Genomic DNA, 19,747 nt, shown 5'->3' on the forward strand with positions numbered 1-19,747 from the left:
TTTTCAGTTTGGTACTGTGGTTAGATGTGTAAATGTGTAAAACATTTATTTTTTTATGCAGTAAAATCAATCCAACTATTCTTTCGGCAGGAGGAGGGTTTTTTTTTTTTAAATTTTTTTTTTTTTGAGACGGAGTCTTATTCTGTCACCCGGGCTGGAGTGCGGTGGTGTGATCTCGGCTCACTGCCACCTCCGCCTCCCAGGTTCAAGCGATTCTCCTGCCTCAGCCTCCTGAGCACCTGGGACTACAGGCACGTGCCACCACACCCAGCTAATTTTTTTTTTTTTTTTAATTTGTAGTAGAGATGGGGTTTCACTATATTAGCCAGGATGGTCTTGATCTCCTGACCTTGTGATCTGCCCACCTCGGCCTCCCAGAGTGCTAGGATTACAGGCATGAGCCACTGTGTCCGGCCCGGTCTTGTTTTTTGAAAGATGTTAAATTTGGTGTAGTTAGCTCTAAGAATTGGAATGTCTGAGAGATCATACTGATTAATTGACCTCTGGGGTTAGTTGAGAATTGGATTCCTTTATTTGAATCTTATGGAAAGTTGGTGATTCTTTAATCATTCTTCATTTTAGTGCTTGCAGTACTTTGGGGTTATTCTGAATGGCAGAATTCATTACACTATCGGAGGTATAGGGAATTTGGCTTCTGACACAAACATATCCCTTGATTTTTAAATGTTTTCCTTTAGCTGAAGTGCAGAAGAATTACTAGAACACAGGGTGAGCATCCTTAATTTGAAAATCTAAAATCCAGAATGTTCCAACATTGGAAACTTTTTGAACACTGTCATGAGATAGTGATTCCTTTGCTTCCTGATAGTTCAGTGTATACAAACTCTGTTTCATGCACAAAACCATTAAAAATATTGTATAAAATTACGTTCAGGCTATGTGATAAGATGTATATGAAACATAAATAAATTTTATGTTTAGACTTGGGTCCCATCCCCAAGAAATCTCATTGTGTATATGTAAATATTCCAGAATCTGAAAAATATCTGAAATCTGAAACACTTCTGGTCCCAAGCATTTTGGATAAAGGATACTCAACCTATAATAACATGTAATAGTTTCTTGAAACACTATTGATGTAAATAAAAAAATGAGTTCTTTCAAATATTCTGGTTATCTGACAGCCTGACTTAGATGGGTTTCAGATATTATTGCCTCTCTGAAGATGAAGAATTATGAGACTGGAAGTCAGCCTTTGGATACTCACAACTAACTTAGCTGTGTGACCAGGGATGCTTCTCTGGGCAGTTTCTTTATCTGAAAAATGAGCAATTGAACTTGATGGGTTCTGAGGATCTTTTTAGTTTTCAAATTCTGTGACTATGTAAAGTTTTACTCTAATTTTAAAATGTTATGCTGTAATACCGTTCAAAATACTTATTATACTCTTATGTATAAGAAGTTATTTAAAAATTTAATCATATAGTTATATTTAACTATCAGAATATATACTAGTAATTTGGTGGGGAGGGGGTTGGAATATGTATACATAAAAGTTTAAAACTAGAAGCCTGGGAAATTTTCCTGTTTTTTATTTAACACCTGCGGTACTTGAAGATATCAGAAGATTGGTTTGGGGGTAATCTAGATTTTAATTGTATATGATTTATGCATAATCCTATTTTGGGTATAAATGCATTCCAAATGCCTACATTCAACTTCTGAGAAGACTCCAAAAGTTGATATAAATATGGTAAAGTCCATTTCATAAGCCCAATTTTATGACTGGGATGAAAAGAGAGAAAAAGGTACCTACAGCTGAAAATTTGGAAGTTCTTTAGAATATTACCCAACTTGAAAATTTAAGGCCAAAGACTCTTCAGGATGTAAATCCCTTCATTTTATAGTGTATAACAGCAGATCTTTCCTGCTCATCTTGATTCGTTTCCTCATGAAGTGCTAAGAATTAACCCATGTGGCCAAGTTTAGCTTTTTACTTTGGGGCCATCTGGGGATAATTTTTTAAATTCTAGGGATAATTTTAAGGAAAATGATTTTCGTTGTTAAGCTACATAAACATGCCAAATTCAGCCTCTGTACTGAAATGATTTCCCTGTGCCTTGCCTTGAGATTTTTGCATTTATTTTGTGTAATACCAAATTACTATTTTGTAGAGAACAGAATTATAATAAATGTTGAAATTCACTAATAAAATGCAGTCACATAAAATCTATGCACATTATAAGCCATTAAAGATGTTAATGTATTAAAATATACATTTATCCTTCTGATTATTGAAATATAATAAGAAAATACTAAGTAAATTATACTTCATAAAAGTGAAGATAATTTAATCATGAAAAAAAGCGAAGTGGAAAATATCCTAATCTGTTTTTAGAATGTGAAAATCTTATGGTTCAATCCCAAGTTTTGGCACCAAAAAAAAAAAAAAGTAAAATCTTAAGAAAATGAGTGTGTCACTGGTAACATTAGTCGTGATGTTTTTCCATAGATATTTTTCCAAAAGCTCCGTTCCAAAATCTCTCTCTGCAATGAGGTAGGAATGTTATGGGATTAGAAAAAATATTTGGTGTTAGTGTATAACTAATCTACAAATCCGGTCTCTGGATTGATACTCTTCAGATATTTTGAAGTTTTTGTAGAAGGACTGTAGCTTTTACTAATAGCAAATCATAGTTGTAAACAGAGCATTCCTAGTTTCTTTGTCTTAATTTTATGTATAGATGGAGATTTCAGCTCATAATTAATTACCTGTATCTGGCTCAGTTGTATTATGTTCATGTTCATTTGTTTGAAAAGCCTTTGAACTAGAACAAGAATTATGATTGTAATAAAAAAACTTACTTGTCAGTTGTTATTTTCTTCTTTCTTGAGAATTACAGAGAATAAGAGGAACACTTCCTAATGAGTGCATCTTTGTTTATTTTGAAATTTTAATGCAGCAAATAACTTTCAAGATGGAAAAGGGTTTTTAAGTTATTTGCACCATAAAACTGCATAGTTGAATTTGTGGTAAGAAGACTCACCACCAATTTATTTCAGTAGCCAAGATCAAACTAGGATACTATGCCAAACACAAAACATGTGATAAAAAGTGATGCAGTACTTCAGCATGATTGCTTATTATGTTTTGTACAGGTCCAGACCTATCCTTACATGATGTGCAAAATTGAATGATTCAGCCATTGATTTTGATAAATAAGGATTTTTACAACTATGAAATATTGGTGTTTTGGAAATTAAAAATAGCATGTTATGAAATATTGGTATTTTGGAAATTAAAAATAGCATGTTATTTTGGAATATTGAAAGTAAGTATAGCCATTAACTGTTACAATATGTAGGTCAAGGTAGAGATTGGTAGCTATATGGAATTTGAAGAATTTAGAATGTAAACCCAGCACTGAGATTTTTAATCTACTTTATTGTGTCTACTACTAGTCAGTCTACTTGGTAAATTGGTCTTTTTTTAAAAATCGTAGCAGAAGATTAATAATTATGATTTTTTTCTCATATGTGTAAAACTTTGTTTCCTTAGTTTTAATTGCAAAACTTTTTAGGTCATTCTACAATGTAAACCCAATAACATGTACAAAATGAGACATTTATATTTTAAGCATATCTTCTTCCTTTTTGCAACTTTTTATTTCTTCCTTTTAATGCATTAAATTTATTGGTTGTAGCCCTCTGTGAAGCAGGTGCTGCTCATCAGAGTGATTCTATATTCAGAAATATTAGTATATGGACATTTTAATGTGTGCTAATTTTATTTAACCTTATACAATATTAGTGGGCATAAGGTATTTTAGATGATTGTGAGTTAATAATGATATACTGTACAGTTTTAAGATGTTTAGCATTGGTCTCATTTATATATTTTTTCTTCTCACTAGGCAAGAAGTTATGAAATGGAATGGATGGGGATATAATGATTCTAAATTCATCTTCAATAAGAAGGGCCAAATTGAATTGACTGGGAAAAGGTAACTCTGGTTTATTTCTTCTTTTGTTCCTCCTTGAATTCTTTCTTTCTATGAAAAATTTTAAACATACATGAAAATATAATGATTTCTCCTTGAGTTTAAACATTATCAACATTTTGTCATAACTGCTTTTTTTCTTCTGGTAATATTTCAAATTCTGATGTTGTCATGTCGCCTCTAAATATATGTATATGTGTGTGTGTGTATATGTATATTATATGTCTTAAAAAATAAGGACCTAATATAATCAATTATATAATATTATATATCCAAAATAGCAAAAATTTTTAATCTAGTTATCCAGTTCATATTCACATTCTCCAGTTGTCTCACAAACATCTTTTATAGGTAGTTTATTTGTGTCAGGATCCAAATCATGTTTATAAGCCACCCACCACCCAATTCCCATGCCATTCAGTTTTTTGAAAGTAGCTTCATATTTAAATCTGGTAATTTACAAGGAGTGTGGGTTATTATGAAAGGTGAATGATTTTAGGTCTGTGCGAATATAAATAGTATTTAAAAAAATTAGCTTCTGAGATAAATTAGGAAACAAGTGATAGGGAAAGATCAGTCATTTTTGTGATAGCTTTCCTATGTCTTAAATGTGGTTATTTGTTGATAAGAATTACAAAGTATATTTGTTCAATCATACCTCAGTAAAACTGGAAAAATATTAAAAAGAATTCTAAAGGATATTTGTGTTATTCCTGTTTGTTCTAGATATGGTCAGAATTGTAAAATGAGTTCTTTGTTGGTTTTAAGCAATACTGCCCTTGCCAAAGCTCTGTTTTTGGTTTGTCTGTTGAATTTTGATACAACATTTGAAAGGGCAATGACTACAAATATGTAATACTTGAATGCTGGAACCAAAAATAAAAAGAAATTGAGACTAAGTAAAAAATTGGATCAGATATAGTATAAGTCTATTCCAGTATTGTACCCTGATTTAATATCTATTGGACATTACTATACTTAAGTTAATGTTTTTAAAACATGTGCTATATCAGTATATTAAAATGTCAGCAAAGTAAGTTTCATTCCTTTGGAGAAGTTATTTATTTCCTTTTCATTGCAATGTATTAATAATTTTTCTATTTTTCTGACTTACTAATATTTTGTACCTAAAATAAAACCTCAGGAATAGTAATTTGAAAGTAATTTTAATGAAGGTATGAAGATGTACATTTGACTTTTTTTTTAATTAGGAAAATAAATATTATCTGTGTTCTCATTCCCATCCTTAAGTGTGACTGGGTAGCAAGCAATGGAGGCTTAGTTGAGAAATTGTGTAATTCAGGTAGAAGGGATTTCTGGTTAATATCAGATTTACCAGTGTTCTAAATGTTGAATCTTTTATGTTTTATTTAAATAGAATAATGTCTAATACAGTGGAAACATCGATGTAGAGATTGGCTTTTCAAAATCTTCTGAAGGAGTAAAAATTAATCTTCTGAACTTAGAAAACCAAATTTCTCTCTTCTCGGACACTGTCCTCATTTCTCCTTCTCTTTTTCTCGCTTTGTGTTTGGACCTTGAAGGTATACAGCATTTCTGTTTTATGGAACAGGGTAGATGGTCACTTGTATTTCAGTGAAGTCTTCTGTACAGTACTGTAGGCCATGTAATGGTTTATATGAGAAGGTGTGTGTGTATGTGTGTGTGTGTGTATGTGTGTGTGTGTGAAATGAATGACTAGTCGTAAAACATCACAGGTAACTATACCTTAGTGGGTCCCATGGGTTCAGGATCTCGTTCTTATTTTGGGTGTTCTGGCACTTGATTTGTCAGTTTCCTGGAAGAGATGAGGCTGTAGGGGTCTGACACACATGCCACACTTCTAAGAGGCTGATTTAAAGAACCTCAGTGTATTCATTTATGGTTAGATTATTCCTTTTTCAGGGTATGGAATACTTGTTAGTGCCCTTTCTGATGTTAGGGTATCTAGAGAACAACATTTGCAACTTAGATATTCTTTGGAGAGCATACATTCAGAGCAAAGGAGATTTGATGGTCTTGATAGAGATTTTTATATAGGCTGTAATAGAACCAGAGAATTTATCTGTTGGTTTTAATGGGTTGCTACCACTCCTACCAGAATGCATTCCTTAAAGGCCTCATTTCTTTGCATTGTTGACTCCTAAGTCAGAGTCCAGTGGGGGAGAGGGAGAATAAGGGTGCATCTGACTGGAAGAGCCTGCAAGGGAGACCAGGAAAGTGAATATCTGGCAAATTTGCATTAGTGGAGGGTAGCTTTTGCCTTCCTTCAAGACTTACACAAAGGATAATTCCCCAAACGTATAAATGGGATTTAGGTGCTCTGAGATTAAATATATACCAAACAAACAATAACTAAAATGAAATAACAAAACAAAATTCAATTCCCATTCTGGTGGGAAGCACCAGTACCTTGTCACAGGATAATAAACTGGGTTGAATTGAATCATAACTTTCTCTATATCTAGCCTGTTTTCCTAAGAATAATTAGTGAATGAGTAGGTTTCTCTGATTTTTATCAGAAAACATTTACAAACACTCTTAAGATAATAATATCTACTATTTATTGAGTGCCTACTGAGTTATCGTACAATAACCCTATCAGATGGATAGAGTTATCTTCTTAAAAATAACGAGAATGAGGAAAGTTAAGTAGCTTACCTGAAGTCACCTGCTCAGTGGTAAATTGAGATTAAACAACAGGTGTTTTTTTAAACTTCATTCTTCTGCAGTTTCTATTATACTGTGCTTCTGAGTTACTTCTGCAGATAACTAAACTCATCCACTGTACTGATCTTGTTCTGTCTCCAAACCCTGGGAGCACTACACTCTGTATACCAGCATGATAGAATTAGTCATATTATAAAAGATTATCTTGTGTCAAAAATTCCTATTGTTACTGTGAAAGGCAAAGGGGAGAAGCGTAAGAAGATTGTGATATTCCTGAAAGAGAAAATGGAATTCATGACTACAAAGGCTGAGTACAAGAAAACACTGTTTGGCTGAACAGTATTAATTCACTCTTATTTATTAATAATATTAGATGGTAAGGACAATTTTTGAAATTTTTTGTAGAGACTTTCTATTCTGGCAGTGAGGTAGACTGAAATAATTCAGGCCCCTCGCCTTCTATAACCACATAGAAAAGTTGGATAAAATATCAGAAGAAAGAAATATAACAGAGCTGGAAAGAAAGAAAGGGAAATCCCAGGTGCCAGAAACTAATGTGATTATCAGTGAAAATTGATGAGGTGTGGGATTCTCCTATTTCTGCTCCAAAGAACATTGAAAAGGTAGATTTTTATACGGAAATGTAGTTGGTTGTCTGTATTTTGCGGGAGGGCGACTTTGACATTTCAAACCCAGGCATTACGTTGTAAGCAATTATTAGAAACTATTATAGAATAACAGCTTTTCCCCTATGTTAGGAGAAGAGTCTGAAATGTTTTTTCTGAGCAGTCTATCTTCTGAACAGATTTATAATTTATCAGTTTATAAATCTCTAGATTTATAACTTACCACTCTTATTCCTTCTAAGTATGAGTGAATTTAGTCCTCCTGGGTTTAAGCAGCATAAGGCAATACTCTGGAGCCAATTCTAGAGATTTTTTTTTTTTCCTTCAGCTTTTAAGTTCTGGGGTACATGTGCAGGATATGCAGGTTTGTTACATAGCTAAACGTGTGCCATGGTGGTTTGCTGCACAGATCAACCCATTCCCTTGGTTATTAGGTTATTAAGGCCACTATCCATTAGCTGTTTTTCCTGATGCTCTCCCTCCTTCCACCGCTCCCCTTGATGGGCCCCAGTGTATGTTGTTCCCCTCCCTGTGTTCATGTGTTCTCATTGTTCAGCTCCCACTTATAAGTGAGAACATGCGGTGTTTGGTTTTCTGTTCCTGTGTTAGTTTGCTGAGGATAATGGCTTCCAGCTCTATCCATGTCCCTGCAAAGGACATGATTGTGTTCCTTTCTATGGCTGCATAGTATTCCATGGTGTGTATGTACCATATTTTCTTTATCCAGTCAATCATTGATGGGTATTTGGGTTGATTCCATGTGTTTGCTATTGTGAATCGTGCTGCAATGAACATATGTATGCACGCATGTATCTTTATAATAGAATGATTTATATTCCTTTGTGTATTTACCCAGTAAGGGGATTGCTGGGTCAAATGGTATTTCTGCCTCTAGATCTTTGAGGAATCACCACACTGTCTTCCACAGTGGTTGAACTAATTTACACTCCACCAGTGTAAAAACATTCCTTTATCTCTGCAACCTCACCGGCATCTGTTGTTTCTGGACTTTTTAATAATTGCCATTCTGATGTGAGGTGGTATCTCATTGTGGTTTTGATGTGCGTTTCTCTAATGATGAGTGATACTGAGCTTTTCTTCATATTTTTTGGCTGCATGAATGTCTTCTTTTGAGAAGTGTCTGTTCATGTCCTTTGCCCACTTTTTAATGGGGTTGGTTTTTTCTTGTAAATTTAAGTTCCTTGTAGACTCTGGATATTAGATCTTTGTCAGATGCTCCAACTGCAAAAATTTTCTCACATTCTGTAGGTTGTCTCTTCACTCTGATGATAGTTTATTTTGCTGTGCAGAAGCTCTTTAGTTTAATTAGATCTCATTTGTCAATTTTGGCTTTTGTTGCAATTGCTTTTGGCGTTTTTGTTGTGAAATCTTTGCCCATGCCTATGTTCTGAATGGTATTGCCTAGATTTTTTTCTGGGGTTTTTATAGTTTTGGGTTTTACTTTTAAGTCTTTAATCCATCTTGAGTTAATTTTTGTGTAAGATGTAAGGAAGGGAGTTTCAATTTTCTGCATATGGCTACGCAGTTCTCCCAGCACCATTTATTAAATAGGGAATCCTGGCCGGGCACAGTGGCTCACACCTGTAATCCCAGCACTTTGGGAGGCTGAGGTGGGTGGATCACCTGAGGTCAGGAGTTTGAGACCAGCCTGACCAACATGGAGAAACCCTGTCTCTACTAAAAATACAAAAATTAGCTGGGCATGGTGGCGCATGCTTATAATCCCAGCTACTCGGGAGGCTGAGGCAGGAGACTCGCTTGAACCCGGGAGGCGGAGGTTGCGGTGAGCCAAGATCATACCATTGCACTCCAGCCTGGGCAACAAGAGTGAAACTCTGCCTAAAAAAAAAAAAAAAAAAAAAAAAAAAGGAAATCCTTTCCCCATTGCTTGTTTTTGTCAGGTTTGTTGAAGATCAGATGGTTGTAGGTGTGCAATCTTATTTCTGGGATCTCTATGCTGTTCCATTGGTCTATGTGTCTATTTTTGTGCCAGTACCATGATGTTTTGGTTACTGTAGGCTTGTAGTATAGTTGGAACTTGGGTAGTGTGATGCCTCCAGCTTTGTTCTTTTTGTGTAGGATTGTCTTGGCTATACAGGCTCTTTTTTGATTCCATATGAATTTTAAAATAGTTTTTTCTAGTTCTATGAAGAATGTCAATGGTAGTTTAATGGGAATAGCATTGAATCTATAAATTACTTTGGGTAGTATGGCCATTTTCACAATATTGATTCTTCCTATCCATGAACATAGAATGTTTTTCCATTTGTTTGTGTCTTCTCTGAGTTCCGTGAGCAGTGATTTGTAGTTGTCCTTGAAGACGTCCTTCATTTCCCTTGTTAGATGTATTCATAGGTGTTTTATTCTCTTTGTAGCAATTGTGAATGGGAGTTCATTCATGATTTGGCTCTCTTCTTGCCTGTTGTTGGTCTATAGGAATGCTCGTGATTTTTGCACATTGATTTTGTATCCTGAGACTTTGCTGAAGTTGCTTATCCGCTTCAGAAGCTTTTGGGCTGAGATGATGGGGTTTTCTAGATACAGGATCATGTCATCTGCAAACAGAAACAGTTTGACTTCCTCTCTTCCTATTTGAATTTTCTTTATTTCTTTCTCTTGCCTGGTTGCCCTGGCCAGAACTTCCAATACTATGTTGAAAGTAGTGGTGGAGAAAGCATCCTTGTCTTGTGCTGGTTTTCGAGGAGAATGCTTCCAGCTTTTGCTCATTCAGGTATAATATTGACTGTGAGTTTGTTATATATGGCTCTTATTATTTTGAGATATGGTCCTTCAATCCTTACTTTATTGAATTTTTAACATGAAGAGATGCTGAATTTTATCTAAGGCCTTTTCTGTGTCCATTGAGATAATCATGTGGTTTTTGTCTTTAGTTCTGTTTATGTGATAAATTACATTTATTGATTTGCATATGTTGAACCAACCTTGATTGTGGTGGATAGGCTTTTTGATGTATTGCTGGGTTCAGTTTGCCAGTATTTTATTGAGGATTTTTGCATTGATGTTCATCAGGGATATTGGCCTGAAGTTTTCTTTTTTGTTGTTGTGTCTCTGCCAGGTTTTGGTATCAAGATGATGCTGATCTCATAAAAGGAGTTAGGTAGCAGTCCCTCCTTTTCAATTTAGTTTCAGTAGAAATGGTACCAGCTCTTCTTTGTACCTCTAGTAGAATTCAGCTGTAAATCTTTCTGGCTCTTTTTGGTTGGCAGGCTATTACTGTCTCATTTTCAGAACTCATTACTGGTCTATTCAGGGATTCAGGTTCTTCCTGGTTCAATCTTGGGAGGGTGTATATGTCCAGGAACTTATCCACCTTTTTTCTAGATTTTCTAGTTCATGTGCATAGAGGTGTTTATAGTATTCTTTGATGATTGTTTATATTTCTGTAGTGTCAGTGGTGGTATCCCCCTTATCATTTTTGATGGTGTCTGATTCTTCTCTCTTTTCTTCTTTATTAGTCTAGCTAGCAGTCTACCTATTTATTTTTTCAAAAAACCAGCTCCTGGATTCATTGGCTTTTTGAAGGGTTTTTCACGTCTCTATCTTCTTCAGTTCTGCTCTGATCTTGGTTATTTCTTGTGTTCTGCTACCTTTGGAGTTTGTTCTTGGTTCTCTAGTTCTTTTAGTTGTCATGTTAGGTTGTTAATTTGAGATCTTTCTAGCTTTTTGATGTGGGCATTTTAGTGCTATAAATTTTCCTCTTAACACTGCTTTAGCTGCACCCCAGAGATTCTGGTACTTTGTCTCTTTGTTCAAATAACTTCTTGATTTCTGCCTTAATTTCACCCAGGAGTCATTCAGGTTGTTCAGTTTCCATGTAGTTGTGTGGTTTTGAGTTATTTCTTTAGTCTTGATTTTAACTTGATTGTGCTGTGGTCTGAGAGACGGTTATGATTTCAGTTATTTTGCATTTGCTGGGGGGTTTTAATTCCAATTACGTGATCAATTTTAGAGTGAGTGTTGTGGCGATGAGAAAAATATATATTCTGTTGTTTTTGGGCGGAGGGTTCTGTAGATGTCTATCAAGTCTGCTTGATCCAAAGCTGAGTTCAGGTTTTGAATATCTTTTAATTTTCTGTCTCAGTGATCTGTCTAATATTGTCAGTGGGATGTTAAAGCCTCTCACTATTGTTGTGTGTAAGTGTAAGTCTCTTTGTAGGTCTCTAAGGACTTGCTTTATGGATCTAGGTGCTCCTCTATTGGGTACATATATATTTAGGATATTTAGCTCTTCTTGTTGAATTGAACCCTTTACCATTATGTAATGCTCTTCTTTGTCTTTTTTGGTCTTTGTTGGTTTAAAGTCTGTTTTGTCAGAAACTAGGATTGTGACACGTGCTTTTTTCTGTTTTGCATTTGCTTGGTAAATTTTCCTCCATCCCTTTCTTTTGAGTCCATGTGTGTCTTTGTATTTTACATGGGTCTCTTGACAGCATACTAATAGGTCTTGACTCTTCATCCAGCTTGCAATTCTGTGTCTTTTAATTGGGGCATTTAGCCCATTTACATTTAAGGTTTTTATTATGTGTGAATTTGATCCTGTCATCATGATGCTAGCTGGTTGTTTTGCATACTTGTTTATGTGGTTGCTTCATAGTGTCACTGGTCTGTGTACTTCAGTGTGTTTTTATAGTGGCTGGTAACCATTTTTCTTTTTCATATTTAGTGCTTTCTTCAGGAGCTCTTGCAAGGCAGGCCTGGTGGTGATGAATTCCCTCAGCATTTGCTTGTCTGGAAAGGATCTTCTTCTTTGCTTATGAAGCTTAGTTTGGCTGGATATGAAATTCTGGGTTGAAAATTCTTTTCTTTAAGAATGTTGAATATTGGCCCCCAATCTCTTCTGGCTTGTAGGGTTTTTGCTGAGAGGTCTGCTGTTAGTCTGATGGGTTTCCCTTTGTAGGTGACCTGGCCTTTCTCTCTGGCTACCCATAACATTTTTTCTCTCTTTTCAACCTTTGAGACTGATGATTATGTGTCTTGGGGTCGATCTCATGGAGTATCTTACTGGGGTTCTCTGGACTTCCTGCATTTGAATGTTGGCCTGTCTTGCTAGATTGGGGAAGTTCTCCTGGATTATATTCTGAAGTATGTTTTCCAACTTGGTTCCATTCTCTCCATCTCTTTCGGGTACCCCAATCAGTCATAGGTTCAGTCTTTTTTACATAGTCCCACATTTCTCAGAGGTTTTGTTCATTTCTTTTCATTCTTTTTTCTCTATTCTTGTCTGCCTTGAAGACTGTAGTCTTCAAGCTTTGAGATTCTTTCCTCCAGTTGGTCTATTCTGCTATTGATACTTGTGATTGCATTGTGAATTTCTTCTGTTGTGTTTTTCAGCTCCATCAGATTAGTTATGCTCCTCTCTAAACTGGCTCTTCTGGTTTTCAGCTCCTGTATTGTTTTATCATGATTCTTAGCTTTTTTGCATTGGGTTAGAGCATGTTCCTTTAGCTCAGTGAAGTTTGTTATTACCCACCATCTGAAGCCTACTTCTGTGAATTCAACCATCTCAGCCTTAGCCCAGTTCTCTGCCCTTGCTGGAGAGGTATTGTGGTCATTTGGAGGAGAAGAGACACTCTGGCTTTTTGAGTTTTCAGTATTTTTGCATTGATTCTTTCTCATCTTTGTGGGATTATCTAGCTTCAATTTTTTGAGGTTGCTGACCTTTGAGTGGGATTTTTGTGTGTTCTTTTTTTTGATGCTGTTGTTGTTGCTTTCTGTTTGTTTTTCTTTTAACAGGCCACTTTTTCGTAGGGCTGCTGTGGTTTGTTGGGGGATTGCTCGTGACCCTATTTGCCTCATTTTTCCCAGACCTGGAGGTATCACCAGTGGAGGCTGTGAAACAGCAAAGATGGCAGCCTGCTTTTTCCCCTGGGAGCTCCGTCCCAGGGTGGGTAGTGACCTGTTGCTGGCCTGGACGCTCCCATAGGGTGTCTGGAGACCCCTGTTGGGAGCTCTGACACAGTCAGGAGGAACAGGATGGCTGGGTTTTGGTGGAGCAGGTGTGCCATGTTGGGGATAACCCTTCCATGTCTGGACTCTTCAGAGCCAGCAGGCTGGAAAGGCTGAGTCAACTGAACTGCAGAGACATTGGCTGTCTCTCCCCCAAGGGGCTTTGTCCCAGGGAGAGATCAGAGTTATGTCTGTGTCACCCTGTCTGGAGTTGCTGAAATTCCCACAGGGAGTCCCCACCCAATGAGGAGCAATGGATTGGGGTCCCACTTAAAAAAAGCAGTCTGGCCACAATCTGGCATAGCAGCTGTGTTGCATTGTGTGGGATTCCTTCTCATTCAGACCACCTGGACTGCCTGGAGCTGGCAGGCTAGAACAGCTGAGTCAACCTAACCACAGAAATGGTGGTTGCTCCTCCTTCAGGGAACTCATCCATCTCAGGCAGTCTCCAGCTTGTTGCACTGGCTGGCAGTGGGTCTTAACTTGTGAGGTGCTGTGGAAGTGTGGCCTGCAGAACAATGTTGCTTGGATCCCTGGATTCGGTCCCCCTTCTAGGGGAGTGAGCAGATGGATCTTCCACCTTGCTGGGATTCCTAGGGTGGAGTCTGTAAAACTCCTGGGTTACTGTGTGAGCCTGAGTTCTTTTGAGACTGCACAGCTCTGTGTATTGAACCCAAGGCCCTGGTGGCGTGGGGTCATGAGGGGATGTCCTGATCCACAGGTTACAAAGATGTGTGGGAGAAGTGTTGTTTCTCTGGTGGGGTTGCACAATCTCTCACTGCTCTGCTTGGCTGGGGGTGGGGGTTCTTTTGGCTCCATGCTTCTCCCAGTTGAACCATCACCCCACCCAGCTTTTCTTTGTTCTCCATGGGTCCAGCTGTCTGCCTAGTCAGTCCTGATGTGAGAACCTGGATATTTTAGTTGAAGGTGCTGAATTCAGTTGCCATTTTCATTCTTCTCCATGACAGCTGTGGATCACAGCTGCTTCTAATCAGCCATCTCAGTCCCTATAGATTTCTATAAACTAAAATTTTTGAAAAATGTCATTATTTTTGACTTCATGGGTATTATACATTAGTTTGGTACTTACAAATCACAAGTTAGTGTATAAATGAAAAATTTGAGTTTGTTAGACTTTGTCTTTTTGATGGCATAATTTTTAATTGAAGCTTTATCTGATTATAAAAAGGCTGTTAAATTGCTTAGCAATTGTGGAACTCACCCTGAGGCTAGATGATTGTATATACTCATCGGGGGAACCCACCCCAAATATTTCAACGTACGTTCTATTTTCCCTAAGTGTCAGCTGGTCTGAGAAATAAAGAGTACAAAGAGAGGAATTTTACAGCTGGGCCGCCGGGGGTGATACCACATTATCGGTAGGTCTGTAATGCCCCCTGAGCCACAAAACCAGCAAGTTTTTACTAGGGATTTCAAAAGGGGAGGGGGGTGTACAAACAGGGAGTAGGTCACAAAGATCACATGCTTCAAAGGGCAATAAAGATCACAAGGCAAAGGGCAAAGTAAAGATCACAAAGCAAAGGGCAAAATTAGAATGACTGATGAGGGTCTGTGTTTGGTTGTGCATGTATTGTCTTGATAAACATCTTCAACAACAGAAAACAGGGTTCGAGAGCAGAGAACCAGTCTGACCTCAAATTTACCAGAGCGGGATCTTTTCCCCACCCTAATAAGCCTGAGGGTAATGCAGGAGACCAGGGCGTAATTTCAGTCCTTATCTCAACCACATGAGACAGACACTCCCAGAGCATCCGTTTATAGACCTCCCCCAAGGAATGCATTCCTTCCCCAGGGTATTAATTATTAATATTCCTTGCTGGGAAAAGAATTCAGCGATATCTCTCCTACTTTCACATCCATTTATAGGCTCTCTGCAAGAAGAAAAATATGGCTGTATTCTGCGTGACCCCACAGGCAGTCAGACCTTTGGTTGTGTTCCCTTGTTCCTTAAAATCGCTGTTATTGTGTTTGTTTTCAAGGTGCACTGATTTCATATTGTTCAAACACACATGTTTTACAGTCAGTTTGTACAATAGTGGTCCTGAGGTGACCTACATTCTCAGCTTATGAAGATAACAGGATTAAGAGATTAAAGACAGGCATAAGAAATTATAAGAGTATTAATTTTGGGAACTGATAAATGTCCATGAAATCTTCACAATTTATGTTCCTCTGCCATGGCTTCAGCTGGTCCCTCTGTTCGGGGTCCCTGACTTCCTGCAACATATACTAATATTTTTGCTGCTTCTTATGTGCTGCCCCAGAGTGAGAGTCACTTTGCCTTTAGTCATTGTCAGTCCTGATGTGCACTTCCCTCTTGGATAATTTTTGTCCACAGAATTTTTTCTTTCCATGTAGAATGATTTCATTGGCCTTGAAAACTTGTTCTGGTTCTGTATCTTCTATAGTATAGTCTATTTCAGCCCTATGGGAAAGTGATAAATTGATCTCACCGTATATTTTACAACAAAAACCATTTAATGTTCTCAAACTAATCTTCAGTCATGGAAAAGAAGAAGATCCATTCAGTAGTCACTGTGATTCAACAATTGGTATAAGTGCTTAACTTTCCCTTTATCACATCTCTGGTTAAAGTTTCATGTTCTCTGCCCATGTGTTCATCTCACAAATTAAATGTTGCTGTAGCTTTGACTAAGCTAGGTTGTAAGTTTCTTAAGAACAGGAGTCATAATACCAATTCCATGTATTCTGCAATGCTAAGTACAGTCTTCTGAGTGTTAAATAAATATTATGCATTCAGATATAGAGATATAAAGACTTTAGTGATAGAAGTAGTTTTAAATTTTATACATGAGAGTAACACTAACTCTGTATCTGTAGGTTCAAGTATCTTGAAGGTGGTCACCTTTTTATTTTATGGGAATACCTGAGACTGGGTAATTAATAAAGAATAGAGGTTTATTTGGTTCATGGTTCTGTAGGCTGTGCAAGAAACATGGCATCAGGGTTTGCTTCTGGTGAGGACCTCAAGCTGCTTCCAGTCCTGCAGAAGGGGAAGGGGAGCTGGTATGTGCTGAGATCACGTGGTGAAACTGAAAGCAAGAGAGAGATGGTAGGGAGGTGCCAGGCTCTTTTTAAACAACCAGCTCTTGTGGGAACTAACAGAACTCACTCACACTTCTCTCCCTTCCCCCAGGGCATTAATCTATTCATAAAGATATACGTCCATGACCCAACCACCTCCCACTAGGGGATCAAATTTCAACATGAGGTCTGGAGGGTTTGGTATCCAAACTACAGGACTCCTTTAAGAGAGTGAAAGGATAAATCACAGAGTAAGAGAAAATGTCTAATATGTGTACCTTTCATTTTATAAATATATAAAGATTTCTTACATGTAATTGAGAAAACAATAACCCAGAAGGAAAATGAGCAAAAGACTTGAACTGGCTTTCAAAATGGAGGATATCCAAATGGACAATAGTTATAGGAATAGATGCTCAATTTCATAAGTACTCAGTAAAATTCAAATTAAAATTGTAATGAGATGCCAATGGAATGTCTCAGAGATTCAATTATAGAATTTCTATTGTGTTCTTTTTTATAGTTTTTAATTTCTCTGCTAAGATTTTTTTTTTCTAATATTCACCAGGAGCACATTTTCCATTTTGTCCATTGGCGTAGCAACAATAGCTGCTTTAAAACCCTTGCTTGCTACTTCCAGTATCTTGGGTCATTTTGGGGTCAGTCATCATTAATTGTCCTTTTTCTTGATGATGAGTCACACTTTCCAGTTTGTTCTTGTCTAGTAATATTGGAGTGTGTTTTGGACATTGTACATGATATGATGTAGGAGCTCTGGATTCTGTTATATTCCTCTGAAGAGACCTTTAAAAGATTTTTTTTTTAAATCAAGCAATTAACTTGACTGATCTGAAACTCTAAATTCTGTCTCCCTGTGGTGAGCAGCTGAATTGTCTGTCCAGTTTTTTTTAAGCTTAACTGGGCTGCCTAGAAGATTCCAGTATGTATTCTATACATGCTATTCAGAGTCAGCCAGACATTTGGAGAGAGCTGATAGATAGGTTCCTCTCTTACTTGCTTCTTTCTGTGATTTCTCGGTATGCTTTCCAGATGCAGCATTTACCCCAAACACTGTGCTCTGGTTCTTTAAGCCAGGAAGACTAAATTTTCAGCATTTTTTTTACCTTTTGAGGCACCAGCTGGGGTCTGCCATAAGGCTAAAACTTATGTAAAAAACAAAACCAAACTGGAAACTTATGAACGTATGTAGTACTTTTTCCTTTTTTCAAGTGTAGCACACCCTTCTCCCCTATTTTTGACTGCTTTTGGTCTGTCTATACTGCCTTTAGATAGCTGGATTTTGTTTGTTTTGTCTTCATTCAGAGTTTATAGTTACATGTGAAAGTGTTGGTTTGATAGTAGCTGCTTGACCATCACTGGAAGCAGAATTTAAGCTTTAAATTTAAATGAAGATACTTTGCTCTAATATTTTTACTTTCTTTGTACCTTAGGTACCCTCTTAGTGGCATGGGTTTACCAACATTTAAAGAATGGATCCAAAATACCCTTGGAGTAAATGTGGAGCATAAAACTACCTCTAAAGTAAGCAAACAAAAATTATTACTAACTCATTTAACTGTGTTTTTAAAACCCAAATTAATTTGATTTATCTTTGTAATTCATTATATTGGATTTACTGCAACTGTCATGTTTTTTGTTATAAAGCCTATTAATTATATTAGCCTTGTTAGACTGTTAGCGGCAGTTATTCAGTGTCACAGATCTAGACCCTAGTCTCAAAATTTATCTGAGATTTATCTGGCAAACTTTTTATCCTCTCTGAGCCTTGGTTATTTTTAGAATTGGGAGTAATAACTATTTGTTCTGCCTATCACAGGGTAGTAGTGAAGTGCAGATTATTTACTTCATTAAAGAGTGCTTTGTTACAGAAATATAAGTTGCTATGATGTTTAGATTGTTTAATAGACTGACCGTAATCTAGGATTAATAGAGAATAATTTAAAATAAAATTGTAAAGTCACATTTAATATTAGGATATTTAGAATATTTGAAGAATTATAAAAAGTAAAAATTTGATTAAGATATGAGCAATTGAGGATTTTAGTTTGTTCATATAGTTTCACTTTTCTGAAAGTGGGATTAGGAAACTTTAAACTGTATATATATATGAAACTAATGAAATATTTAGCATTTCTTTTTATTATTTTTGTTGTGTTTTTATTATTATTGCATTTCTTTTTATTATTTTTGTTGTGTTTTTATTATTATTTTGCTGTAGCATAGTATTCTGTATGTCTGTTTAACTGGATATAAGTTCCATAAGTACAGGGCTGTGTCTTATACAATATTCTCCACTGTATCCAACTTGTTATTAAGTGGTATAGGTATTTGGTGAGTACTTGTTGGGTTTATTTAAAAATCCACAGTTATTTTATTCTAGTTATTAAGTTAGGCTGAACAACTAATTCTACCCCTCCCAAGCCATCTTTTAACTTTTCCTAGACGTCTCTTTTTTTATCTCTTAAATTCTCTCTCTCTCTTGATCTCTTGACTATTTGCAATTACTTGTTTTTGACATTGATACAATCCACATACTATAGTTAGAAATTTCACCAGTTTTTGAGCCCTTTTCAATTCTTAATGACTTAAAATATTAATATATTTTGTTGGAGTTCTTTTAGTATTTCCTTCTCCTATGGGATAAATTGCACAGGGTCAAAATACGTTTTTCTGTTTAACTCACTGTTGTATCAAGACCTTGAAGAGTGGCTAGCTTATAGCAGCCACTCAGTAAGTATTTATTATGCAGTACCTTAGTAAGAGATTAAGATAATATGCAAGTATCATATTTGTTCTTTGCATATTCTTATACTTTCTTTTTTCCAAATACTGTATGATAGCTTCCCCCAATCCCCCATAGCAGATTTTACTTGGCCAGCCATTTATAGACCTCTTCCTATATTCTAGCCATGCTATTAGGTGCTTTTCACAAAAATTATCACATTTAACCTGCCTTCCTTATAGTAGCACTATGGTGATAATGTCATTTAACAGATGAAGAAGCCAAGGTTCACAGAAGTTGGGTGACATGCCCAGTGTCTCATAGTTTTAACTTTGAAGTTGAAGATTAGGTTTCAAGTTACCTGTTAGGTGAAATTGAATATCAAGTTTATAATTATGTTGTGAGTTTTAAAGCAGCTCTATAAAAATGGATTTATTACTTATTTTGAGGCTTTCTGTTGATCACTTTAAAATGGCAATTGAAGAATAAGAAATGCTGAATTTTTTTTTTTTTTTTTTTTTTTTTTGAGACGGAGTCTCACTCTGTTGCCCAGAGCTCTGTCGCTCTGGAGTGCCGTGGTACAATCTCGGCTCACTGCAAGCTCTGCCTCCCGGGTTCATGCCATTCTCCTAGCCTCCCAAGTAGCTGGGACTACAGGCACCCGCCTCCACGCCCAGCTAATTTTTGTATTT

At 36.5% G+C, this 19,747-nt stretch overlaps 1 protein-coding gene across 2 annotated transcripts in view; it reads left to right on the forward strand.

The window, feature by feature from the left end:
- The window catches only part of AGPS (alkylglycerone phosphate synthase), a 150,947-nt gene that overhangs the window by 23,689 nt on the left and 107,511 nt on the right, over nt 1-19,747 (forward strand). For both annotated transcript variants that reach the window (XM_024243500.3, XM_024243499.3), the window contains exons 2-3: nt 3,876-3,965; nt 17,764-17,854. In XM_024243500.3, the coding sequence (XP_024099268.3) occupies nt 3,876-3,965; nt 17,764-17,854 (181 nt within the window). The remainder of the gene's footprint in view (nt 1-3,875; nt 3,966-17,763; nt 17,855-19,747) is intronic.

Source organism: Pongo abelii, chromosome 11 (assembly GCF_028885655.2).
Source record: "Pongo abelii isolate AG06213 chromosome 11, NHGRI_mPonAbe1-v2.0_pri, whole genome shotgun sequence".
In the NCBI taxonomy this organism is placed as follows: Eukaryota; Metazoa; Chordata; class Mammalia; order Primates; family Hominidae; genus Pongo; species Pongo abelii.